Source organism: Dreissena polymorpha, chromosome 7, assembly GCF_020536995.1.
Source record: "Dreissena polymorpha isolate Duluth1 chromosome 7, UMN_Dpol_1.0, whole genome shotgun sequence".
NCBI lineage: Eukaryota > Metazoa > Mollusca > Bivalvia > Myida > Dreissenidae > Dreissena > Dreissena polymorpha.
This window is the reverse complement of record NC_068361.1, coordinates 77,672,198-77,694,695: the sequence shown is the minus strand read 5'-3', so window position 1 is coordinate 77,694,695 and position 22,498 is coordinate 77,672,198. Positions and strand designations below refer to the sequence as shown.

Genomic DNA, 22,498 nt, shown 5'->3' with positions numbered 1-22,498 from the left:
GTGCAGACCGCTCATCTATTTTCTTTTTATAGGAGAAGGGACTCTCACTTTCAATCACAAAGGAGGGAGGGGTGGAGTGAAGAGGGGTGCATTGTGTGGGGGTGTGGACATTTATTACATTATCTTCCAAAAATGCCAAAAAAAAGGGGAAAAAAAATCGGGAAGGGGGGGGTGGGGGGTCGGGGGTATGGATTCTTGGGTGCGATGGTTGGACGGTATTTCAAACATAAAATAATAAAAATAAATATTTGTGTTTTTTTAACCGTTTAAAAAAAAAATTGGGGGGGGGGGTGAGGTGGGGGGGGGGGGGAGTATAGTGTGAGGGTGTGGTGGTTATTTGTGAGATGATCTTAAAAAAAAAAAAAAAAAAAAAAAAAATTTGGGGGGGGGGGATTCGGGTGGGGGGTTGGGGGGGGGATTCTTGGGTGCGATGGTTGGACGGTATTTCAAACATAAAATAAGCAAAATAAATTGTTTTGTTTTTTAACCGTTTTAAAAAAAAAATTGGGGAGGGGGTGGGGTGGGGGGGGGGTATAGTGTGAGGGTGTGGTGGTTGTGAGATAATATAAAAAAAAAATAAAAAAAATAAAAAAATAGGGGGGGGATTCGGGGGGGGGGGGGGGGGGAGTGGGGGGGGGGGAGTGGGGGGGGGGCACGGGCGATGGTTTGGGTGGAGTTTATTGTGGTATGTCAGGTAAGAGTTGTTTTGTCAAAGTATCAATCAAATCTAATCATAAATAAAGAAGTTATGGCAATTTTAGCAAAATTTAATAATTTGACCTTGAGAGTCAAGGTCATTCAAAGGTCAAGGTAAAATTCAACTTGCCAGGTACAGTAACCTCATGATAGCATGAAAGTATTTGAAGTTTGAAAGCAATAGCCTTGATACTTTAGAAGTAAAGTGGATCGAAACACAAAATTTAACCATATATTCAAAGTTACTAAGTCAAAAAAGGGCCATAATTCCGTAAAAATGACATCCAGAGTTATGCAAACTGTCCCTTTACTGTACCCTTATGATAGTTTGCGAGTGTATCAAGTATGAAAGCAATATCTATGATACTTTAGGGGTAAAGTGGACCAAAACACAAAACTTAACCAAACTTTAAATTTTCTAAGTATAAAGGGCCCATAATTCCGTCCAAATGCCAGTCAGAGCTACATAACTTTGCCTGCACAGTCCCCTTACGATAGTTAATAAGTGTTGCAAGTACAGGCTTCGCGAAATTGCCGGTCCGTCGGTCCTGACCGGCAATTTTTCATTTGGTCCGGCAGGTTTAACCAGAATGTCGGTCCTTGTGACCGGCAAAATAAATGTGAAATGAATGCAAACATATCATATTTTTTCAAAGTTGAAAATTCGAAGGGCAAACCTTTTACTACAGTCTACATCATGAAAATGAAATCGCTCATTGTTTTGATGTTTGCAATAAGTTTGTTACGTACAATTAGCAAATCCAACTGGTTACACAACACCTACTTCAAACTAAGTCGCAAAATCGGCAACTGCGTTCTAACAAAAAATCTTGATAGCTTTGATATATTTTTCGAGTAGATAAGGACATTGAAGTATGAATTTCTGTATGAAGCATTTCTTTAAAAAGGTTGTTTATTAAATATAAACAATGTTCTAGTATTATCTTTATAACATGCACTCGTCATAGGTCTCCAAAAATGTTATCATTTTACATTGTACAAGTTAGTGTCAGTAAACCGCAATTTTATTTTCGATACTTCTACAATCTTTAGTCTACGTTGTTAAAATGCGTAAATGGATATCATTGGTCAGTTAAATATAGTTTGACCAATTAGATGCCCTGTAACTGTTACATATTTCGCTGGATGTAAACATCCAAAATGTCGTTTTTACGCTTTTATGATGGCGCAAAGCCAGGTAAGAAAGGTAAGCTAACCGACGATAAGAAAAAAGAAAAAGCGAAAGAGTACGAGTCTCGAAGGGTGGAAAGATCTTTCCAATCAAAATGGAAAAATGAAAGAGACTGGCTTGAATACGACGAAGAAACGAAAACAATGTTTTGCACTTGCTGTAGGGCAAATTCACAATTCAGGTCAGTGTCTGTGAAAGGGAATACTTTCGTAGAAGGCAGCTGTAATTTTCGGTATTCGGCAATCGTTGATCATGAAAAGTCAACACCCCATGAGAAAGCTCTACGCATGTCAAAAACAACGCCATTGACGCCTTCAGAATTGAAAACTACCGAAGCTGGAAATGCCTTGAAAATGTTGCAGGCGGCAGAGCGTAACAAACTGTGTTACCTGTTTAGAAACGTTCATGCCATAGCAAAGAACAACAGACCAATTTACGATTATAAGTGGTTATGTGAATTAGATATTGCTAAACAAATTGAAATTGGATCAACATATATAAACGATCATGCAGCAGTGAATTTTATCCATCACATTGCTAAGGTTGAACTCTCTCACACAGAAAAACAATGTAAAGCTGTTCCTTTTCTGTCTTTTCTGATGGACGGAACTACAGACATCTCGGGATCTGAGCAAGAAACATTGTATTTACGGTATTCCAAAACTGGCAATGTAACCGAGAGGTTTCTGAATACAAGTTCCCCGAAATCAACAACATCTGCAGACCTGTATGACCACGTAATTGATGTGCTCAAACAAACAAATATTGACAAAGGTAATTTAAAATTAACACCAGCACTAAAAGATAAAACTAAATTTGTGTTTCTTTTAATATTTATTTAAAAATAAATTTGTGAATAATTAAAACCATCAGCATCTGAACAAATAAATAATTGAAAGAAACTGTAAATATAAGCTTTGAATCACTGAATCAATGTTTGCTTAAGTAAATGTCATGATTTCTGCTCCTGCCATGGCAATGGTTTTATCAGAAAGAAACTAATATTCAATAATCAACCAACTGTATACATTTCAGACAAACTTGTGGGCATGGGTACTGATGGTGCTTCCAACATGACGGGTTCTCGTACAGGATTATCAACTTTGATGAAACAAAGAATAAATTCTGAACTAGTCAATGTTCATTGCTTATCGCATAGACTGGAATTAGCCTTCAGAGATGCCATTAAGAAAAACAAGCAGTATGAAAAGCTTATGACATTTCTCATTGGCGTACATTATTTCTACAAGAAAAGTCACAAACAAAAAACTGGCCTTCTCACAGCTATCTCCACTATCGGCAAGGGAGTGCTTCCACCTAAAGTTACAGGAACCAGGTGGCTACCTCACCTCTTCAGATCAGTTACAGCGCTTCTCAAGACTTTTCAGGCATTAGAAATCCACCTTGCGACTGCCAGTCATGGAAATCCTAAAGCAGAAGGTCTATACAAGCTGATGACAGATATAAATCTGTTAGCGTTCTGTATCTTTCTACTGGTATGAAATTCAATGTGATCATATTTCATTTTTGTAATTTTAAAGATTCAATAACATGATTAAAGAATCATGAATGTAATACATATTTCATCATTATTTTATACCTGCAAGGTTGTTCATCACCAATAAATTGTTTATTTAACATACAAACACTCATGTTGTAACAAACCTATTTAAATTAATATACTAGTATGGTATAAAGATTAACATATAACATGAAAGCAAAAAGAATTTAAGTGCATACATTCATTTCAAATGTGTATAATTATGTATATATATAATCTTCAGGATGCACTGGACCCAGCGATGAGGCTTTCCCTCAAGCTCCAAAGATCTGATGTGACGCTCTGTGATAGCCTGTGCTGGATTGAAAGCACAATGGAAATTCTACAAGAAAAGAAAGGAAGGTACTGTAGTCACCGTTCAATATTAAAATTTGCCATGAAATAAAAAGAAACATAAACTTATCAATAATATTAACCAATCGCAGTGTTAGTAATAGTATGATCTGTATCATTATGACTACTAGAAGTAGGTTGCATATTAAAATAATAAATTGACTGCTGGCTTGAAAGGCTACCTGAAGCTGCCATCGAGCTTCTACAAAAACGAACACATGAAGGGATAGCGCTTAGAGGTAATGCGTCAAGCATGAGCTATGCAGATGGCATCATTGATAGTCTGGTCGAGGCCATAAAGACAAGATTCGTAACAGAGTCGAAAAACATTCAGAATGCTACTAAGATTCTGCACTTGAGAAGTTGGCCATTAGGCAAATTGACAGGTTTAATATTCAGTTGATCCCCAGTTATTGCCCAAGTTCAATTGATATAGAAGTTTAGTTTCTTCAGTTGATGTTTTCAATGCAATGTTTGCATGCTAGCATAGTCTTTACAGGGTTTCATTGTTTGTTTTATTTTGGTTTGTTTGTTGTTGTTACAGCTAGTATAATTATAAGCCAACGTTTCAGCCTGTGTGAAAGCAGTTAAGAGTTAAGTGCAAAACTCTTGTCTGGCTATAGTATAAAGCTTTCTGTTAAAAATCAGTTCTCAAACGTGCTGTATTTCTAGTGATCGAACTCTGATAAATATTTGTTGTTCATTAATATAACAGGAGATTTCATTAACCTATCTGCAACAAGTAAAGTTGTTTGCTAAGTAAATTTAGAATGTAAACATTCATACTTGGCCAATATATTAATAATTTATATAAAACGTAATATTATATACTAAAACGTATGGTGTTGCATTTTGCCTCACTTGACTTGACTTCACTCATAATAATGGAACATTGAATGATGTATAAAAATTTAAGAGTACATAATTTTTTTCATAAATCACCAAAGAGCAAGCTGCAATGGTTGTGTTGCTTATTTCAATAAACAGAAACAACATATAATAATTATAATACTAATAATTACATCATTAGTTACAATTTGTCTCTTATAGATAAAAAGTTTATGGTTGCGTATATTTCATCACATAAAATGGTTAAAGTTTTAGCATGTGTTACCTTTATTTCAGAATATGGTGATGAGGACGTTCAACTGGTGTGTTCCCATTTTGAGAAAACGCTGAAGCGTGCGGTGGCAGAGTTCACACCAGTGGCAGCAATAAACGAGTGGAAACTTTTGAAGAAACTGGTGCCAAAAAAGTAAGTTTTGTGTTGTTTGTTTTAGTTAGGAAACCGTTTCAATTGAACTCTTTAAATTATTTGAAGAAAAACAACACAGAAATAATATACTTCCGGGTACATTCGGTTGAATACCTATGTAATGATAATGTTTTCAGGCATGGCAACGACTTATCAGACCTGGGATGGGACCAGGTACTGACAGGAGCAGTGGCAGATGATCTGCCAAATATCACCCTAGTGATTGACCTGCTGTTGACGCTCCCATCCACTAGTGTGCGTTGCGAGACCGCATTCTCACAGCTGAAACTCCTCAAAACTTGCAGGAGGCAAAAGATGGGGGAAACTGTTCTACTGGACCTGATGACCGTCAAGCTGTTGTCACCCAGCATAGATGCCTTCAATCCAGAATCTGCTATAGATTCATGGCTGGTAAGCTTAACTTGAAGTCAAGCTCATTTACAATATTAAAACATGCAACCAGCCACTATGTGCAGTACCTCCACCATGTTTTGGCAAAGTATTGTTTATACTATTTGTTATAATATTGATTGGGCATTGGAAATTTAACTTTTCAGGCTGAGCCTTCTGGTGGAAGACGGACATCTTACACACGCAGTCGCAAGCGTAAGCATGACCCAGAAACCACAGACATTTCTGCCCCATCAACTTCTTCAAGTGCAGTGATATGCCTGGAATCAGACTCCACTCACTCCGACTCAGAGGAAGATGCTGAAGTGCCTGTGCCCAGTGTGGTACAAATCACTAACTTCGAAAAGGAGATTGACAAACTGTGTGACAATGATGAAGAAGATATGGAAATCGAAGAAGATTGCGAAGACTTTCAAGACGAGATGACAAACACTGAAAAACTGCTGTCTTATTAGAATAAAGGCTTGTTGAGCTAAAATAAAGGGTTTTTCTTAATGTACATAGTTGTGTTGTTGTTTTTTTTCGGTCCGGCTAAATTTTCTCCGGACCGGCACATTTTCTGAAATGCCTGTCCGGATGACCGGCAGTTTTTTTCCGATTTCGCGAAGCCTGAAGTATGAAAGCAATAGCTTTGATACTGTAGGAATAAAGTGGACCTAAACACAAAACATAACCAAATTTTCAATTTTCTAAGTATAAAAAGGGCACATAATTCTCTCAAAATGCCAGTCAGAGTTACATTACTTTGCCTGCACAGTCCCCTTATGATAGTTAGTAAGTGTTGCAAGTATGAAAGCAATAGCTTTGATACTTAAGGAATAAAATGGACCTAAACACAAAACTTAACCAAAATTTTCAATTTTCTAAGTATAAAAAGGGCACATTATTCTGTCAAAATGCACGCCAGAGTTATCTAACTTTGCCTGCCCAGTCCCCTCATGATAGTAAGTAAGTGTACCAAGTTTGAATGCAATAGCATTGATACTTTCTGAAAAAAGTGGACCTAAACGCAAAACTTAACCAAACTTTTCAATTTTCTAAGTATAAAAAGGGCACATAATTCAGTCAAAATGCATGCCAGAGTTATCTAACTTTGCCTGCCCAGTCCCCTCATGATAGTAAGTAAGTGTACCAAGTTTGAATGCAATAGCATTGATACTTTCTGAGAAAAGTGGACCTAAACATAAAACTTAACCGGACGCCGACGCCGACGCAGACGCCGACGCCGACGCCAAGGTGATGACAATAGCTCATAATTTTTTTTCAAAAAATAGATGAGCTAAAAATTGTTTGTTTGGCATAACCCGACCCAGGTAAATTTGGGTGGGTCGGTAGGTAGGTATTTTTTTTCTGACATTGAACTCCGACATATACCAAACTGAAAGGTAATTATTAAATAAAGCTCCAAGTCTTCTGCCTCATGAAAGAAAATTGGTAAATCTGCACCGTCCGTATCACCGCACGTGTATTCGTAAGTGTATTTTTTCTATAAAGAGCTTCTTTTCATTTACTTATTTTTATATACGACTTTTGCCATCGGCCGTTATATTGTAGGCAGATGACAATATCAACTGTGTATTCCATTATCTGCGCATGAATGACCCAATATTACCCGATAGCGAACTCAATGGTGATTGGCCCGCTACCATATGCGCTTCAAATTGTTCATGGAAACAAGGAGAAAAATAGTTAAAAAAAAACACTTCTGAATAAAATGGCAGATGTTTTCAATGAAATTTAACAAGATTTAAGCATATTCGCAAATTATATTTTTATAGAGCCAAATTTGCTTTACTTTTGCAAATGCCGAATGACAGCGCGAGCCCTGTAGTAGTGAGCATTTATTCCAATTATAACACTTTCGCAATGCTCCCGCTGTCATTCGCCATTTGAGTCATTTGCAAAACTATTGAAAATTTGGCTCAAGAAAAATCTAAATTGCGAAAATGCGAAAATCTAGTAAAATTTCCCTGAAAACATCCGCCCTTTTAAATCCGGACTGGTTTTCTATATTTGTCTCTTTGTTTCAATGAAAGTGTTTGCAATTCGAACAGTTAACGAAACCCGGTCTGTACCCGATTAGACATTGCTTGACCTTATTGTTAATGAAGTGCACATGGTAGCTGGCGAATCAGCATTGAGCTCGCTTACACATGACATGATGTTGTCGAATGAAACGTGAGAACGGGTGGAGCTATCGGATAATATTGGGTCATTCATGCGTAGATGTTGTTTAATTGAATACACATTTAATATCGCCGTCTGCCTCCAAAATAGCGACCGGTTGTATAAAGAGATAATCAAATGAAACAAAAACGTGACAATACCCGTCAATAAATATTTCTAAACTGACCACTTTTTATCTTTCTATCGAATATTTACCGAGCTGAATTTAAGAGTGATAATTAATTAATTAGTTACATGGCGATAATATTACACATCCTGCCGAATGCCGAATTTAATTGAACGGTGATAATTAATTAATTGTTTTTTTTTTACTCCCAAACTATCCTTAACAACAGCAGCGTATTTTAATTAAAGGAATACGAAAAAAACAAGAGGGGTTTAATTGTATTTAAAGTCTAATTAATCGCATATGCATATGTCAAATAAATAGGCGACTCAAATAAATACCGGTACGTGTTTTGTTCATTGCTATTCTAGATACCCTTGAAAGAGCATTCAATTAAATGACCCAAAAAAACGGAAAGGATAAAAAGCGGACAGGACAAATTTAGCGGAAAGAAGTTTCGGCAAGCAAAAAATTTTTTTTTTTGGAAAGTAACAAAAAAAATTCAGTCGGGCCGATTTTAGTGGGTCGGTCAGGTTATGCCAAATAAAAGAATTTTTAAGTATGGCCCCATGTTTGACCTTTTTCCTTAATTGCAACCTTAAACTTTGCCCTTAGTGAGATACACTTTGCTTACCTGGTGACCATTATTGACAAATTATTAAAAACTTATAGTCTGGACAAGCTGTTTCAAAGAAAAATTTTAACCTTGGCAATTGACCTTGACCTTTGAGGTACAGAGATGTATGTTACTTATTACACAAAGCCTCAACATGGTGAAAATTTCTTACATAATAATAACAAATTCATGACGTCTGATGAGATGGCAGTTCATACATGAAGTTTTATGCACAAGTTACAACTGAAACCTCTGCATTTGACCTTGAACTTTCAGGTATGGAGATGGACTTAGCAAGTAACACATTTTCTTCTCATGGTGGTATTTTTGTGGGAAGTTATTTTAATATTGCATGATGAATGTAGAATTTACTGTCCGAAGAAGGTGTTAAATGGCAAAATTAGACCTCTAAGTGTGACCTTGTAATATGAGGTAGAAAACCCATGAAACCTGCATTACACAGCCTCCTTGTGGTGGTAATTTGTGGCTTATTATTATAAAATTGCATGATAAATCAGAAGTTAAAGTCTGAACAAGCTGTTGTATGGTCAAATTTTATCTTTGACATGTGACATTGACCTTGTAGTTAGGGAAGAGATATGTTTTACACAAGGCAAATGTCTTATTTTGATGCAAATATGTGGAACACATAGTCTTATGAGGGTAAAATTGTACACCTTATCATAATAATGCCTGCTATAACAGCTTTCGTCAAGTGATCTCGACACATAAAGATACTCAGACTGACAACTTGTCCAATTAGATCTATTAGATATATTACCATTAATTCAATAGCAGTTAGTTATGTAAGCATATGTGACATATATTCCCTTTTAAACCTTTAAACTGAATACAGCTAGGAAAAAAAGATATAACAGAAACTTTTGTATTACATGGCATTCACTGATATTTAACAAAACAACAAGACATTTTCAGTATCAAACAATACTTGCTTTATAAACGTCAAAATCAAACAAAGGCCAAAATTCTGTTCCCATTGCATACATGTTTTATTGAAATCCACCTGCATGATCTTATGAAGTAAATTCTTCAATCCTGCCAACTGACTACACTGAAACTTATCAAGGATTCACATTCATTAACAATAAAAACAGACATACAACAAGGGCTGTTTGTAAAACATTCATTCCCCCCATATGGGCTGTCAGTTGTAGTGGCAGCCATTGTGTGAATAGTTTTTTTGTCACTGTGACCTAGACCTTTGACCTAGTGAGCTGAAAATCAATAGGGGTCATTTGCCAGTCATGATCAATCAACCTATGAAGTTTCATGATCCTAGGCGTAAGCATTCTTGAGTTATTATCCGGAAACCATTTTACTATTTCGAGTCACTGTGACCTTGACCTTTGACCTAGTGAGCTGAAAATCAATAGGGTTCATCTGCCAGTCATGATCAATGTACCTATGAAGTTTCATGATCCTAGGCCTAAGCATTCTTGAGTTCTCATCCAGAAACCATTTTACTATTTCGAGTCACTGTGACCTTGACCTTTGACCAAGTGACCTGAAAATCAATAGGGGTCATCTGCCAGTCATGATCAATGTACCTATGAAGTTTCATGATCCTAGGCCTAAGCTTTCTTGAGTTATCATCCGGAAACCATCTGGTGGACAGACCGACAGACCGACCGACTGACGGACAGAACGACATGTGCAAAACAATATACCCCCTCTTCTTCAAAGGGGGGCATAATAATGTGTGAAATAATTCTGCATTAAAAATATGTAATCCCATTTTATGCACAATAAAAGGCACATCATGGGAGACAACATCACATCTAATACCAACCATTTTTTATGTATTTTCAAACTCACCTAACATTTCTTTTAGTTTTTTTACAGACATTGATAACTTTTAAGGACTTGTTTGTTTTCTTCTAATGAAATAACTGCAACAGCCCTATTTGTCGAAAAACTTTGTTTTTCAGATATGTGTCACATTTCTTTGATTCAAAATGTTATTGAATTAAGTAAATATGCAGTAATTCTTTAAACTCTATAAAATTGAGTGATAATGAGTGTTTCACTTTCCCACAACTTTTGAGACATAACTATCCCCCAAATATAGATATTACCCCAAATTTCATTCTTAATAGGGAAAGTTTCTATTACATTATAATTTATGTTTAACAAGGATATGTTTTTAAAATAGTGTGTACAGTTTGGTGCCTTAGAGGCTGTATGATGTGGGTTACATGTAGGTCAAGGGCAGGTCAAACAGGCTAATGAAGTACACGTACCAAATAAACCTTTTCTGAATTTATGAAAATTAAATCTTAGAAAAACAAAAGTTTAGTTTCTGACATAATTATAATACAAATTTACCAATTCAAGTAAAACACACATTTCTCTATATACTTTGTTGTTAAATATTCAGGATACATATTGCAGACTAAAACATCCTTTTATTAACATTAATAGATAACCTTAGTGGATTTTTAAAATGTATTTCTATCAAGTTAGAATGTCTTATTATGTTTCAGCATGCTTCACAAATCACACGCCCAAGCTAATGTAATGAGACAGATTTGCTGTTAGAGCAACTACAAACCATAACCACACAGCTACTACAGACTCACAAATCTATCAATTTTCCACCCAGTTTCATGACAAACATTATGTGATGTGGATTCAGGTATTTATATGGACCTGCTTATCAGTGTCATTTCATTTAATGTACAACACATTAGTTTTCACTTATACAAATAATTATACTTAAATTAGCAAGTTAAAAGAAAGCAAAAACAATAATGTTCAGTTTGTATGACAAGTAAAATCCAACAACTAACATAAAGATTCAACAACATGCTGACAGTGATTGTTTTCATCTTTCCATTTACTAGAAAGTACAATATTGGCTTCACAATCATACAATGCAATAACACGTGATTTTCTATGAGCTTTTATCCTATAACAAAATGAAAGCAAATATGTCTGTACAAGAAGGTGAAAATACTTAAATTTCTGCTGAAGAACCTCGTAGTTAAAATTGTGTATGAACTAAGTAAACTTTAGGGTCAATTGGATTTATACAGAATACAAAATGGGCATGGTAAGGGAGTTAACTCTTGTTTCAGAAAAATAAATCTATCATGAATTACTGCTCTTGCAGTGATAATTGTTGATGAGAATTTGCAAGACTATGTTCTCTAAACACAAAAAGATCTACAAATGATACACTGAATGCAGGAAATCAATAAAGGCAATGGTAAAACGTTGTCATTTACTTTTTTTTAATTGTCTTTTTCCCTGCCAGCCTCCATGTTGGGATGCACTTTCTGTATTTTTCAATCTCCATAATAATAACTAAGTATATTTCAAACAAGATATGTTTGTGAAACACAATGTCCCCCTATATGACGTTTGACCTTGAAGGATGACCTTGACCTTGACCCTTCACCACTCAAAATGTGCAGCTCCATGAGATACACATGCATGTCAAATATAAAATTGCTAGCTTCAATATTGCAGAAGTTACATTACATGAGCAATTTTGACCCATATATTTGACCTAGAAGGATGACATTGACCTTGACCTTTCACCACTCAAAATGTGCAGCTCTATGAGATACACATGCATGCCAAATATCAAACTGCAAAAGTATTCATAAAATAAGCGATTTGGGCCACATATATTTGACCTCTGACCTTGAAGGATGACCTTGACCTTGACCTTTCACCACTCAAAATGTGCAGCTCCATAAGTTACACATGCATGCCAAATATCAAGTTGCTATCTTCAATATTGCAAAAGTATTCATAAAATAAGCGATTTGGGCCACATTTATTTTACCTCTGACCTTGAAGGATGACCTTAACCTTTCACCACTCAAAATGTGCAGCTCCATGAGATACACATGCATGCCAAATATCAAGTTGCTATCTTCAATATTGCAAAAGTATTCATAAAATGAGCGATTTTGGCCACATATATTTGACCTCTGACCTTGAAGGATGACCTTGACCGTTCACCACTCAAAATGTGCAGTTCCATGAGATACACATGCATGCCAAATATCAAGTTGCTATATTCAATATAGCAAAAGTTATTGCAAAATGTTAAAGTTGGCGCAAACCAACCAACCAACAGACCAACCAACAGACAGGGCAAAAACAATATGTCCCCCACTACTATAGTGGGGGACATAAAAATCATGTCACACCCTTACTTCCAAGTTTACAACCTTAATAATACTCAATCAGATAAAAATCCCTAGGCCACTGAAAATAATTTGTTTTAATAACGGCATAAGGCATAAAAAAATAAATTACATTTATGTAACTTTTTTTTAAAGAAATGCATTTAATTATGTTCAGGTTTAAAGTGCTCAACACAAAATGAATATTATATTAAATTAATTCATGATGCAGAATATTCTCTGTCAACAGTGGTGTCATTTGTCCCCAGAATCTGGAAAATTAGGATGGGGGTCTGGATCCCCAACATGGATAAAGGGCAGAGTCCAGTCCTAACTAATTTTACTTTTTTATAGTCTTACTAGTTGCAATTTCTGGTGAATACAATCGGAAATATCATAAACCAGACCATCTGTATCACCGCATGTGTATTCATCAACCTATTGTTTTTATAAACAACTTAAAAAAATACTGTATCTGAAAACGACAGTCTGAAAAATGTATGTGTTTTTCACATGAAATAAAATGTGCATATTGTTTGACTGCAGAAGAATGAAAACCAGTTACCTTGCACATATGTAATCAATATATAATTTGGTTAACATATTGCTTTATAGTATGCTATTGCACTGCTTTTCTTTGCTTATCCATCAATTGAAATATTTCAAAATGGCGGACATAGAAAAGTTTTATTGACTTATGAGATCATCTAAAAGTAGCGAATATTTGTTGTCAGTAACCATTGCATCAGCTTACAAATAAGAAATAAACAAGGGCTGTCAGTAAAACACGCATGCCCCCCATATGCTGTCAGTTGTAGTGGCAGCCATTGTGTGAATATGTTTTTTGTCACTGTGACCTTGACCTTTGACCTAGTGACCTGAAAATTAATAGGTGTCATCTGCCAGTCATGAACAATGTACCTATGAAGTTTCATGATCCTAGGTGTAAGCATACTTGAGTTATCATCCGGAAACCATTTTACTATTTCGCTTCACTGTGACCTTGACCTTTGACCTAGTGACCTGAACATCAATAGGGGTCATTTGCCAGTCATGATCAATGAACCAGGGCTTTCAACAGGCGATTTAACGATCCCTCGCCGGGGCGCTTGAATTTCGAAATCAGAGTCCCCCGGGTGCTTGAAGTTTTCCGATCAGTGTATTTTTCAGTAAAAGAAAGTGAAGGTTGTCAAAAACAATCAAGGTTTCTCTATCAGTGTATCAATATTCCCTGTTTTAAAAGAGCACTCGCTCGGTACCTACTTTCACAAGTTATCGCCATAAACACCACCTGGGGTAATGGGTAATCCACTGATAAGACGCGCGTATCGATTATTCTAGCCACATTACACAGTCATTTAAATGCTGACAAGGATATATCAGGTAACTTTCCAGTCGTCAAACTGTGATGTTCATCGTCCAATCGGTTATGCGAAAGCTAATAAGGGCGGGGTTAACTATCGACCATTATTTTTGATTGACGTCGGGCACGAAGTAAGAGTTTATCGCAGCTTGATTAGCAAGAAGTTATACCATTTACGTAATATAAAACCGGTAACTAGTACAGTACATTACATTAAAGACGGTTTGGGGCATCATCATCACACCTTTTTACTGTAAACAAGTGTTACCTATGACTAGAGCTGCAACGATTCACCAACAGCTCGATTCGATTTCGATTTCAGACACTCCGATACCGATTTTTTCGATTCGATTCATCTTCAAACCTAGTTTTATTATATATTCACTCTTATGCCTCAACAATAACATTTCTGTTCAAATGTGATTTCAATAAAACACATAAAAAAGAAAAGCAAATTAGGAATTTTAATATAAAAACTTCTGACTAGAAGATTGTGTTGATTACACAATAATATAAAAATAAATAAATAATCATAAGAACGTATCTGGAATCAGTTGAATGGTAGTACTATCACTATTATACTTTTACCCAAAATGGCTATAAGAATGTCTACCATTGTGACATGACAGCATCACCTGTTACTTGGTGGACAAATCACATTCTCTAATAAACTTAACAAAATTCCAACAGAAATAGAACTACTGTTCTGGCTCGCGACTTCAGTAGTTGCACTTGTGCGACCTCTTAGTCTTGCTAAATCAACGTTATGTTTGCGTTTGACATGTTGCATTAGATTAGTGGTTGAGCCGGACTTTGCGTACGCCACATCCGTGAAGCACAATTTACACTTTGCTTTATCGGTAGGGCTACCATCCCGAAACCCAAAATACTGCCACACTTTTGATATTAGCTTCTTAGGCGCATCTGATAATTTCAATTTGTCGGCAACAACTTGTTCAGCCATTTTGACGCTTCTTCCGAAAGTAGGCCGTAACGCGCTTATTGATTGGATGACTAAAGTAATAAGCAACCAATCGAGCGGGTCGTAATTACAGGTAAAGATAAAACCTTCACCTTCCCGTATCAATAGTCAGAATACAGCGTGCTTTACGTATCTATGTATATATGTATATATGTTAAAGAATCGAATCGAATTTGGTAGGTTTGGTATCGTAATCGAATCGAAGCATTTCGAATCGATTTTCGATGAATCGGATCGAATCGTTGCAGCTCTACCTATGACTCAAAATTAATACGAGAAATTAATTGCAAGTGGTAAACAATTAATTACTTATAGCGAGTAAGTTGTGCAAATAACTCCCAGTTGCAATTATGCGATAACAATTTTATTCCAGTACATGTATATTTCATCATGTCCATTTATTAGACTGATTCACCTCGTTTTTCTGACATTTATTCGACACGTAATGCACTTTAACAAATTTTCGTTGAATTAATTACGCACACTTGTAAATATTTCGTCCAATAATCGATACTTAGAAGACTGATGATGGCAACCGGCCGTAATCCTTGCGGACAATGTGAATTTCATGCATAATTCCGTCAAAACATTTATTCGACTCGTAAAGTGTTTAAACAAATTATCGTTGAATTCATAACTCAACTTTTAATATTTGTCGAAATCTCAAATGGGAATGATTAAATTTGTAATCCGAAACCCATTCCAGTAAGTCGATGTTAGCGCGTTTTTAATCTGAAACACACTTCCGAATGTAAATGTAACCGCAACGTAAAAAATATTCTTGCTTCAAATTAGCAGTGCAAATTTATTTTGTGTCTAAGCTTTTTCTCAATTAAAATTATGCAGCATGTACAACGTCGCGTCATGTGTATTGTGCGTGTATTGAGCATTTTAACAAGCACACAACACGTCAGGGGATTGACGCATGTTAAGAGGCAATATTTCATCAAATCTATAAATAGTAACTTAAAATTTATTTGATACTATAGAAAAATGGCAAGGTTTGTGTTAAAGAAATAATCGAGAGCTTTTAGCGTACATATTTACCAGAAAGTGATTTATAAAAACGGAATAAACGGGATTATCAGGTTATAAATAGAAACTTGAAAAGTAGTAAGTATACAGTAATAGAGTAGGGTTGAAATGGATGTATTGGGAAATCGTTCGAGTCGGGATTTTACTATCTGTGCGGGAAAGTTTTAAAACCATTAAACAATATAAAAATATATATATATAAATTTAAATGACTGGGTTATTTTCTTGAAGAGTCATAGCGCACCAAATGATGTCTTTTGACTCTGTTTTTCTTTGAGTTATAATGCACCACAGAACGTGAATTGACACGTTAAATTAAAATAAAAATCAACGTCTGGAGGGGACACCCCTCCCTAACCACCCCTATCAGCCCCGAGGCGCCTGAGAAAAATCCTGTTGAAAGCACTGCAATGTACCTATCAAGTTTCATAAGACTTGGCGTAAGCGTTCTTGAGTTATCATTTAGAAACCATTTTTCTGTTTCGAGTCACTGTGACCTTCACCTTTGACCTAGTGACCTGAAAATCAAAAGGGGTCATCTGCGAGTCATGATCAATATACCTATGAAGTTTCATGATCCTAGGCGTAAGCGTTCTTGAGTAATCATCCGGACACCATTTTTCTGTTTGGAGTCACTGTGACCTTGACCTTTGACCTAGTGACATGAAAATCAATAGGGGTCATCTGCGAGTCATGATCAATCTACCTATGAAGTTTCATGATCCTATGCGTAAGCGTTCTTGAGTTATCATCCGGAAACCGTTTTACTATTTAGGGTCACTGTGAATTTGACCTTTGACCTAGTGACCTGAAAATCAATAGGGGTCATCTGCGAGTCATGATGAATGTTTCTATTAAGTTTCATGATCCTAGGCGTAAGCGTTCTTGAGTTATCATCCGGAAACCATTTGGTTGACGGACGGGCCGACCGACCTACCGACATGTGCAAAACAATATACCCCCTCTTCTTCGAAGGGGGGCATAATAAATAAAATACCGGGCAAAATCGGTACCAAGCATAATTTTCCGGAAAGCCGATGAAGCTATAACAAAAATATTAATTTTGTTCTCAAATGATAGCGCACTCGAACTAATACCTCTTAAACACTCATCAGATTTACTGTGATCTCAAAAATGACCCTGGACAGCTCAAATCTGGATTTCTGGAATAATCCGGACAATTGACACCCCTTATCAATTTATATCAGAAGATGACACATGTAGAGTAACTACATGATTAATATTTCTTAAAATTTCATTATATTTAAATGAGTTTTTATATTTTAATTAAAAATCTGCCAATTGCTCATGATTTCCGCAAAGTTTGCAGTGTTGAAAATATTTAGGCAGTGTAGCACAAAATTTCAACAATAATGGACATGTATTTTTATTTTCTCCAACTACTATGTACTTACAGCCAGTGTCTTTGAGCTGGGTGATTGTGTTGGACATGATGCGCACACACCCCAGAAAGCCTGCACCCTGCTTCTTGTGAATCTTCTTGTGGTTCCATATACTTATTGTCACAGAGTCCAACTGTCCAATGTACCTACAAATAAATAATCCAGCATGTTGTTCATGAATTTGAATATTCCCATGTCCATGCCTATGGAAATTCATGCTGAAGGAACACCTAAAGAACAAATTAAGTTTATAAGGTGTCATGAAGCAATGTACCACAAAAATATCTGATATACTGTCAGACCCCCCTTGTATAATTTGACAATTCCGTTTAAATTTACATGAAACATAATTAATTCAGAGAAACTTTTATCAGTACATGCCTTAATAAATATGGCCCTTCCAATAAATATATGTGAAACAATCTATGTAGGTTTGGTACTGAACTAGACTTACAGATCGAAGTGCTGGTTCCATTTTGGATCGAGAGTGTTTTTACATATCTCTGTGGAGTGACACTGCCCGGAACCGTCCACACTGATCTTAGCAAACGGGTCAGGCAGGCCTGGAACAACCACACAAGAACAATGTATAACATTAAATAATACCACAATCATAAAAGGCAAGTATGTCATTATTAATATATATGTGTAATATATCACAAATGTTAACATACACATCAAGCTTCACACTGGCGGTTTTTGCGCAGTGGCACTGCGGTGCCTTAACATTCATATCTTTTTTGCCGCAAGGCTTGGTTTACTGATCATTATTATTCAGAGCTTGAAATTTTCAAAAGCACCTGCAAGGTTTAATTGGATTGAAAATGGCATTCATCTTACAACCCATTAAATCACTACTTTAATCAACTGTTTGTGTACAGGCGTTTACACAAGATGTGTGCGAGATTTATGAGTGGCTTCACAAACAAATCAAGTTTGGTCAAAATTTTCACTCCTTTATGGTATATCATATTCACGCTAGTGTAGTGCAACAGTTACATAAACAGTTTTACATCATAGAGCATACCACCCTTAACAACATCTTCTCTTTGACTTTGACATGAAGTTAGCTGTCAATCAGTCTATTCTTCTCAATAATCTAATCAGCCAATCAGCACTCAGGCAACAGAATACATGCTGTCCACATTGCCAAACTATGCTTATGAATTTATATCTACATGAATAACAGTCAATTTATGTCATGATCACTGTCTCTGGATCCCACAAATTGCAATGTAACGGATGTTCATGTGAATTTTAGGAAGTACATATAAGAAAACAAGATGCGTTTGTGAAACACAATGTCCCCCTACAGTGTTTTTTTAATGGCAATTTCGGGGCTGATATTCGGCCCCATTCCCCTCAAAAAAAGAGTATATATTTTTCCCCTATTTTGTAAAAATAATCCCCTCCTGAAGTAAAAAAAAAAAAAAAAAATTTTTTTTTTTTTTAGAAAGAACTGTTTCATAATCATGACAAATGTATCTCAAATTTATTTCATAAATAACTAACAAAGTATATAACTATAATTTATATGATTTTTAATAATTATAAAGTGTTATATTAAATTAGATTAGTTTTTTCCAAATCAGTGGACTTTTTACATGAATTGCATTTTTCTCCCAAAATAGCCAGGAAAAGGCCTGATGTATCTATATTGTGTCAATATTTGTTGATAAAAACATTCCAATTTGGTCCATTTTATTGATAAAAAATGCTCAAATTTGCCATTTAATATAAATAAAATCAATTCAACTCAAAATGGCTAAGAAAACTGAGACTGTGCATGAAGGCTGAACTGTCTGAAACTAATGTTGAAAAAATCATTGATATATATTTCAGAAAAAGGACAGAGACATTCTGCTGTGAATATAATATTCATACAAACATGTGTATTCATATAATAAATATCATTACATATAAAAGAGTGAAGTTTTAATTTTCCCCTTTTTCTAAAAAACAACGCATTTTTTCCCCTTTGGACGGGCCCCACCGCCATTCCCCTATAAGTGAAAAAAAACACTGACCTATATGACGTTTGACCTTGAAGAATGACCTTGACCCTTCACCACTCAAAATGTGCAGCTCTATGAGATACACATGCATTTCAAATATAAAATTGCTAGCTTCAATATTGCAGAAGTGACATTACATGAGCAATTTTGACCCATATATTTGACCTTGAAGGATGACCTTGACCTTTCACCACTCAAAATGTGCAGCTCCATGAGATACACATGCATGCCAAATATCAAGTTGCTATCTTCAATAATGCAAAAGTTGCTCAAAAAACTAATTAACCTTAAAAAACATTCGACACTTCTCAAAAGGTAAGTGGATAAAAACTTGAATTCTGTCAAAATGCTTGATACAGTTGTATGCTCTTGTTTATAGGTTGGGGTCATGATGGTAAACAAGTATGCAAAATATGAAAGCAATTTGTCAAGGGACATTGAAAATATTTGGGGTAGTACGCAAACTTTAAAATTTGCTGCATATTCTAAGTGGAAAAGGGGCCATAATTATGACAAAATGCTTGAAAGAGTTGTCTGCTCTTGTTTATAGGTTGGGGCCATGTTGGTAAACAAGTATGCAAATTATGAAAGCAATATGTCAAGGGACAATGAAAATAATTGGGGTAGAACGAAAACTTTAACATTTGCACGGAAACACCAATGCCGGGGTGAGTAGGCTAACTCCACTATATATATCTCATATAAAATAGTCGAGCTATAAATGTATAGAATGACAAATACATATGCGGTGTTACGGATGGTCTGGTTGAAAATATTTCGTTTTGTACTAACCAGAACTTGCACCTTAGATAGACTTTAAAAATTGAACAATTTGAAGGGGCAGTTTTCTTATTTTATTAATAGTACTTTAATAAAAGTATTTATCTTTTTGTTTTAAAGTATATATGTATGTTACTGTAGCTGATGTCTGGTTTGTTAAGTCACACCCACAACCTTGATTGTATTCTTAATTGTAAAGACATGATAATATTTTATAAGAAAATGACACTGATATTATGCTTGTTTTTAAGTATATATTATAACTTAAATCCAATATATATACATTTGATTAAACATAGATAACATGAGATTCTTTTTTTTTCTTTTTACCTTCAGTACCATTTTGCGGTAAAGTCCACGTCTGTTTTGGCTAATTTTTTTTTAGAAAAAAAAGATGGCTATTATTTTCTGAAGGCCAGAGTGAGCACTGTAATTTACTTCCTTATGACAATGATCTAGAAATATATTAAAGAGAACCAAAAAAAGTTTGATGAAATTGTGTTTTCAATAATGGGTTCAAGCAATATACAATTGATCAATGAATCAAATGAATTGTTGCAGCTCTAATGCCTTCACCCAGGTGAGAGAACATATGTCATTTAAGAACAACACAAACTGTAACAAGGGCTGTTTGTAAAACATGCATGCCCCCCATATGGGCTGTCAGTTGTAGTGGCAGCCATTGTGTGAATATGTTTTTTGTCACTGTGACCGTGACCTTTGACCTAGTGACCTGAAAATCAATAGGGGTCATCTGCCAGTCATGATCAATGTACCTATGAAGTTTCATGATCCTAGGTGTAAGCATCCTTGAGTTATCATCCGGAAACCATTTAACTATTTCGAGTCACTGTGACTTTGACCTTTGACCTAGTGACCTGAAAATCAATAGGGGTCATCTTACAGTCATGATCAATGTACCTATGAAGTTTCATGATCCTAAGCGTGAGCATTCTTGAGTTATCATCCGGAAACCATTTTACTATTTTGAGTCACTGTGACCTTCACCTTTGACCTAGTGACCTGAAAATCAATAGGGGTCATCTGCCAGCCATGATCAATGTACCTATGAAGTTTCATGATCCTAGGCCTAAACGTTCTTGAGTTATCATCTAGAAACCATCTGGTGGACAGACCAACAGACGGACCGACATGTGCAAAACAATATATCCCCTCTTCTTCTAAGGGGGGCATAACAAAATATATAGGGCTTATTCTTATTAAGTTATCAGCAGTGTATGGTAAGCTAAATATCTGCATTTGCATATAAAAAGTACGCAATCCATATTGCTGACATTTGTGACCAAATATATATGCAAGAGCAAGATAAGAAAAGAAAATTCTTCAATGATACAAAAGAGAGTGAATTGTTACAACAGCTTCTGAGCAAGAAATACTTACACACAAAATCTTCAATGATACAAAAAAGAGTGAATTGTTTCAACAGCTTTTATCTTAGGTTTAACTGTAACCACTGGTCAGTTCCTACTACTCCTCATATCACTCCTACTCCATCAATATGTCAATAGCTGCCCCCAGCTATCCAGACTCACTGATCACACTAATGACATTAATCAGCCAAGCCTCCAGAGAAATACTAACTGCTCCAACCCTCAGACTGCCTGGCCCAGAACATGACTCCAGACTGACTGGAAACATGGTCATTACTTTCCATATGCTGTTCCTCATATTTTCACATGGATAATATCTATGCAAACAATTTACTGACTACTGTAAATATAGGTTAGATATTACATGATTATGTAAATAACAAATCTGGAAGACGTTAAATCAGTGTAGCCAAGAGTCTAAATGCCAATTCATATTTCAGACAGAACATCCGCAACCAAATAATAGTATTTTTCAAGAACTTTCCCCTCATTGTTTAAGGATTTTCCTCAATCTTTCAATGACTAGAACAATAATTATTGATCCTTCTTGAAGAAAATATGCAAAAAAGAAAGTCATATAACAAAAAAGATTCCATCAATAATTTAATATAATTTTAATACGTATGTATGTAAAAACAATCAAAAGCCAGTGTCCGACAAATCCATTGCCCGGAGCCCGGGGGCTACCAAAATTTTTTATCGGGCTACTGAAATTTTCCAGCTGACGCCCGCCGGGCTACTGTAAATCTATAAGAGCGGTAGCCCGGTTAATTGACAGACATACGTAGAATAAACACGCTGACCATGTGTTTGTACACTGTGTATTGCTCATAATCCGATAACAAAGTGCAATCAATTATCTATTCAGTCACCGATCACTTGTGGTAATGTCGTAAACAGTAACAATGTATTATAATCATCCAATCAGAATCAACATTTATCATCTGCTAATAATATCATGAGAGCCGGTTAGATAGTTGGCGCACATGATGCAACATCATTTCGCAGTTTG

At 35.7% G+C, this 22,498-nt stretch overlaps 3 protein-coding genes across 6 annotated transcripts in view; 2 read left to right on the top strand and 1 right to left on the bottom strand.

The window, feature by feature from the left end:
• The window catches only part of LOC127837934 (E3 ubiquitin-protein ligase SMURF2-like), a 71,503-nt gene that overhangs the window by 32,984 nt on the left and 16,021 nt on the right, over positions 1-22,498 (bottom strand). For both annotated transcript variants that reach the window (XM_052365391.1, XM_052365392.1), the window contains exons 3-4: positions 17,755-17,863; positions 17,313-17,446 (exon numbers count right to left, since the gene is read on the bottom strand). In XM_052365391.1, coding sequence (XP_052221351.1) covers positions 17,313-17,446; positions 17,755-17,863 — 243 coding nt within the window. The remainder of the gene's footprint in view (positions 1-17,312; positions 17,447-17,754; positions 17,864-22,498) is intronic.
• On the top strand, positions 2,366-5,031 carry LOC127837936 (zinc finger protein 862-like). 3 transcript variants are annotated; one of them, XR_008029544.1, is made up of 4 exons: positions 2,377-2,662; positions 2,924-3,328; positions 3,673-3,791; positions 4,908-5,031. XR_008029544.1 is itself a non-coding variant. In XM_052365396.1 (3 exons), exons 1-3 carry the CDS (start codon positions 2,488-2,490, stop codon positions 3,720-3,722), a joined length of 630 nt encoding a protein of 209 aa, XP_052221356.1. In that variant the 5' UTR covers positions 2,366-2,487; the 3' UTR covers positions 3,723-3,865. The 3 variants fall into 3 exon arrangements, 2 of the variants coding, with proteins under 2 accessions (XP_052221356.1, XP_052221354.1); XM_052365396.1 differs by lacking the exon at positions 4,908-5,031 and having other exon boundaries at positions 2,366-2,662; positions 3,673-3,865; XM_052365394.1 differs by lacking the exon at positions 4,908-5,031 and having other exon boundaries at positions 2,366-2,662; positions 2,924-3,384; positions 3,673-3,865.
• Positions 4,832-6,047, top strand: LOC127837937 (uncharacterized). Its single transcript, XM_052365397.1, has 3 exons — positions 4,832-5,037; positions 5,175-5,448; positions 5,595-6,047. Exons 1-3 carry the CDS (start codon positions 4,844-4,846, stop codon positions 5,901-5,903), a joined length of 777 nt encoding a protein of 258 aa, XP_052221357.1. The 5' UTR covers positions 4,832-4,843; the 3' UTR covers positions 5,904-6,047.

Coding starts and splice junctions, on each gene's coding strand:
- LOC127837936 (XM_052365394.1), top strand. CDS start 2,488: ATGGACGGAACTACAGACATCTCGGGATCTGAGCAAGAAACATTGTAT. Junction 2,663..2,923: donor ACAAACAAATATTGACAAAG/GTAATTTAAAAT, acceptor TATACATTTCAG/ACAAACTTGTGGGCATGGGT. Junction 3,385..3,672: donor CGTTCTGTATCTTTCTACTG/GTATGAAATTCA, acceptor TATAATCTTCAG/GATGCACTGGACCCAGCGAT.
- LOC127837937 (XM_052365397.1), top strand. CDS start 4,844: ATGGTTGCGTATATTTCATCACATAAAATGGTTAAAGTTTTAGCATGT. Junction 5,038..5,174: donor AAGAAACTGGTGCCAAAAAA/GTAAGTTTTGTG, acceptor TAATGTTTTCAG/GCATGGCAACGACTTATCAG. Junction 5,449..5,594: donor CTGCTATAGATTCATGGCTG/GTAAGCTTAACT, acceptor TTAACTTTTCAG/GCTGAGCCTTCTGGTGGAAG.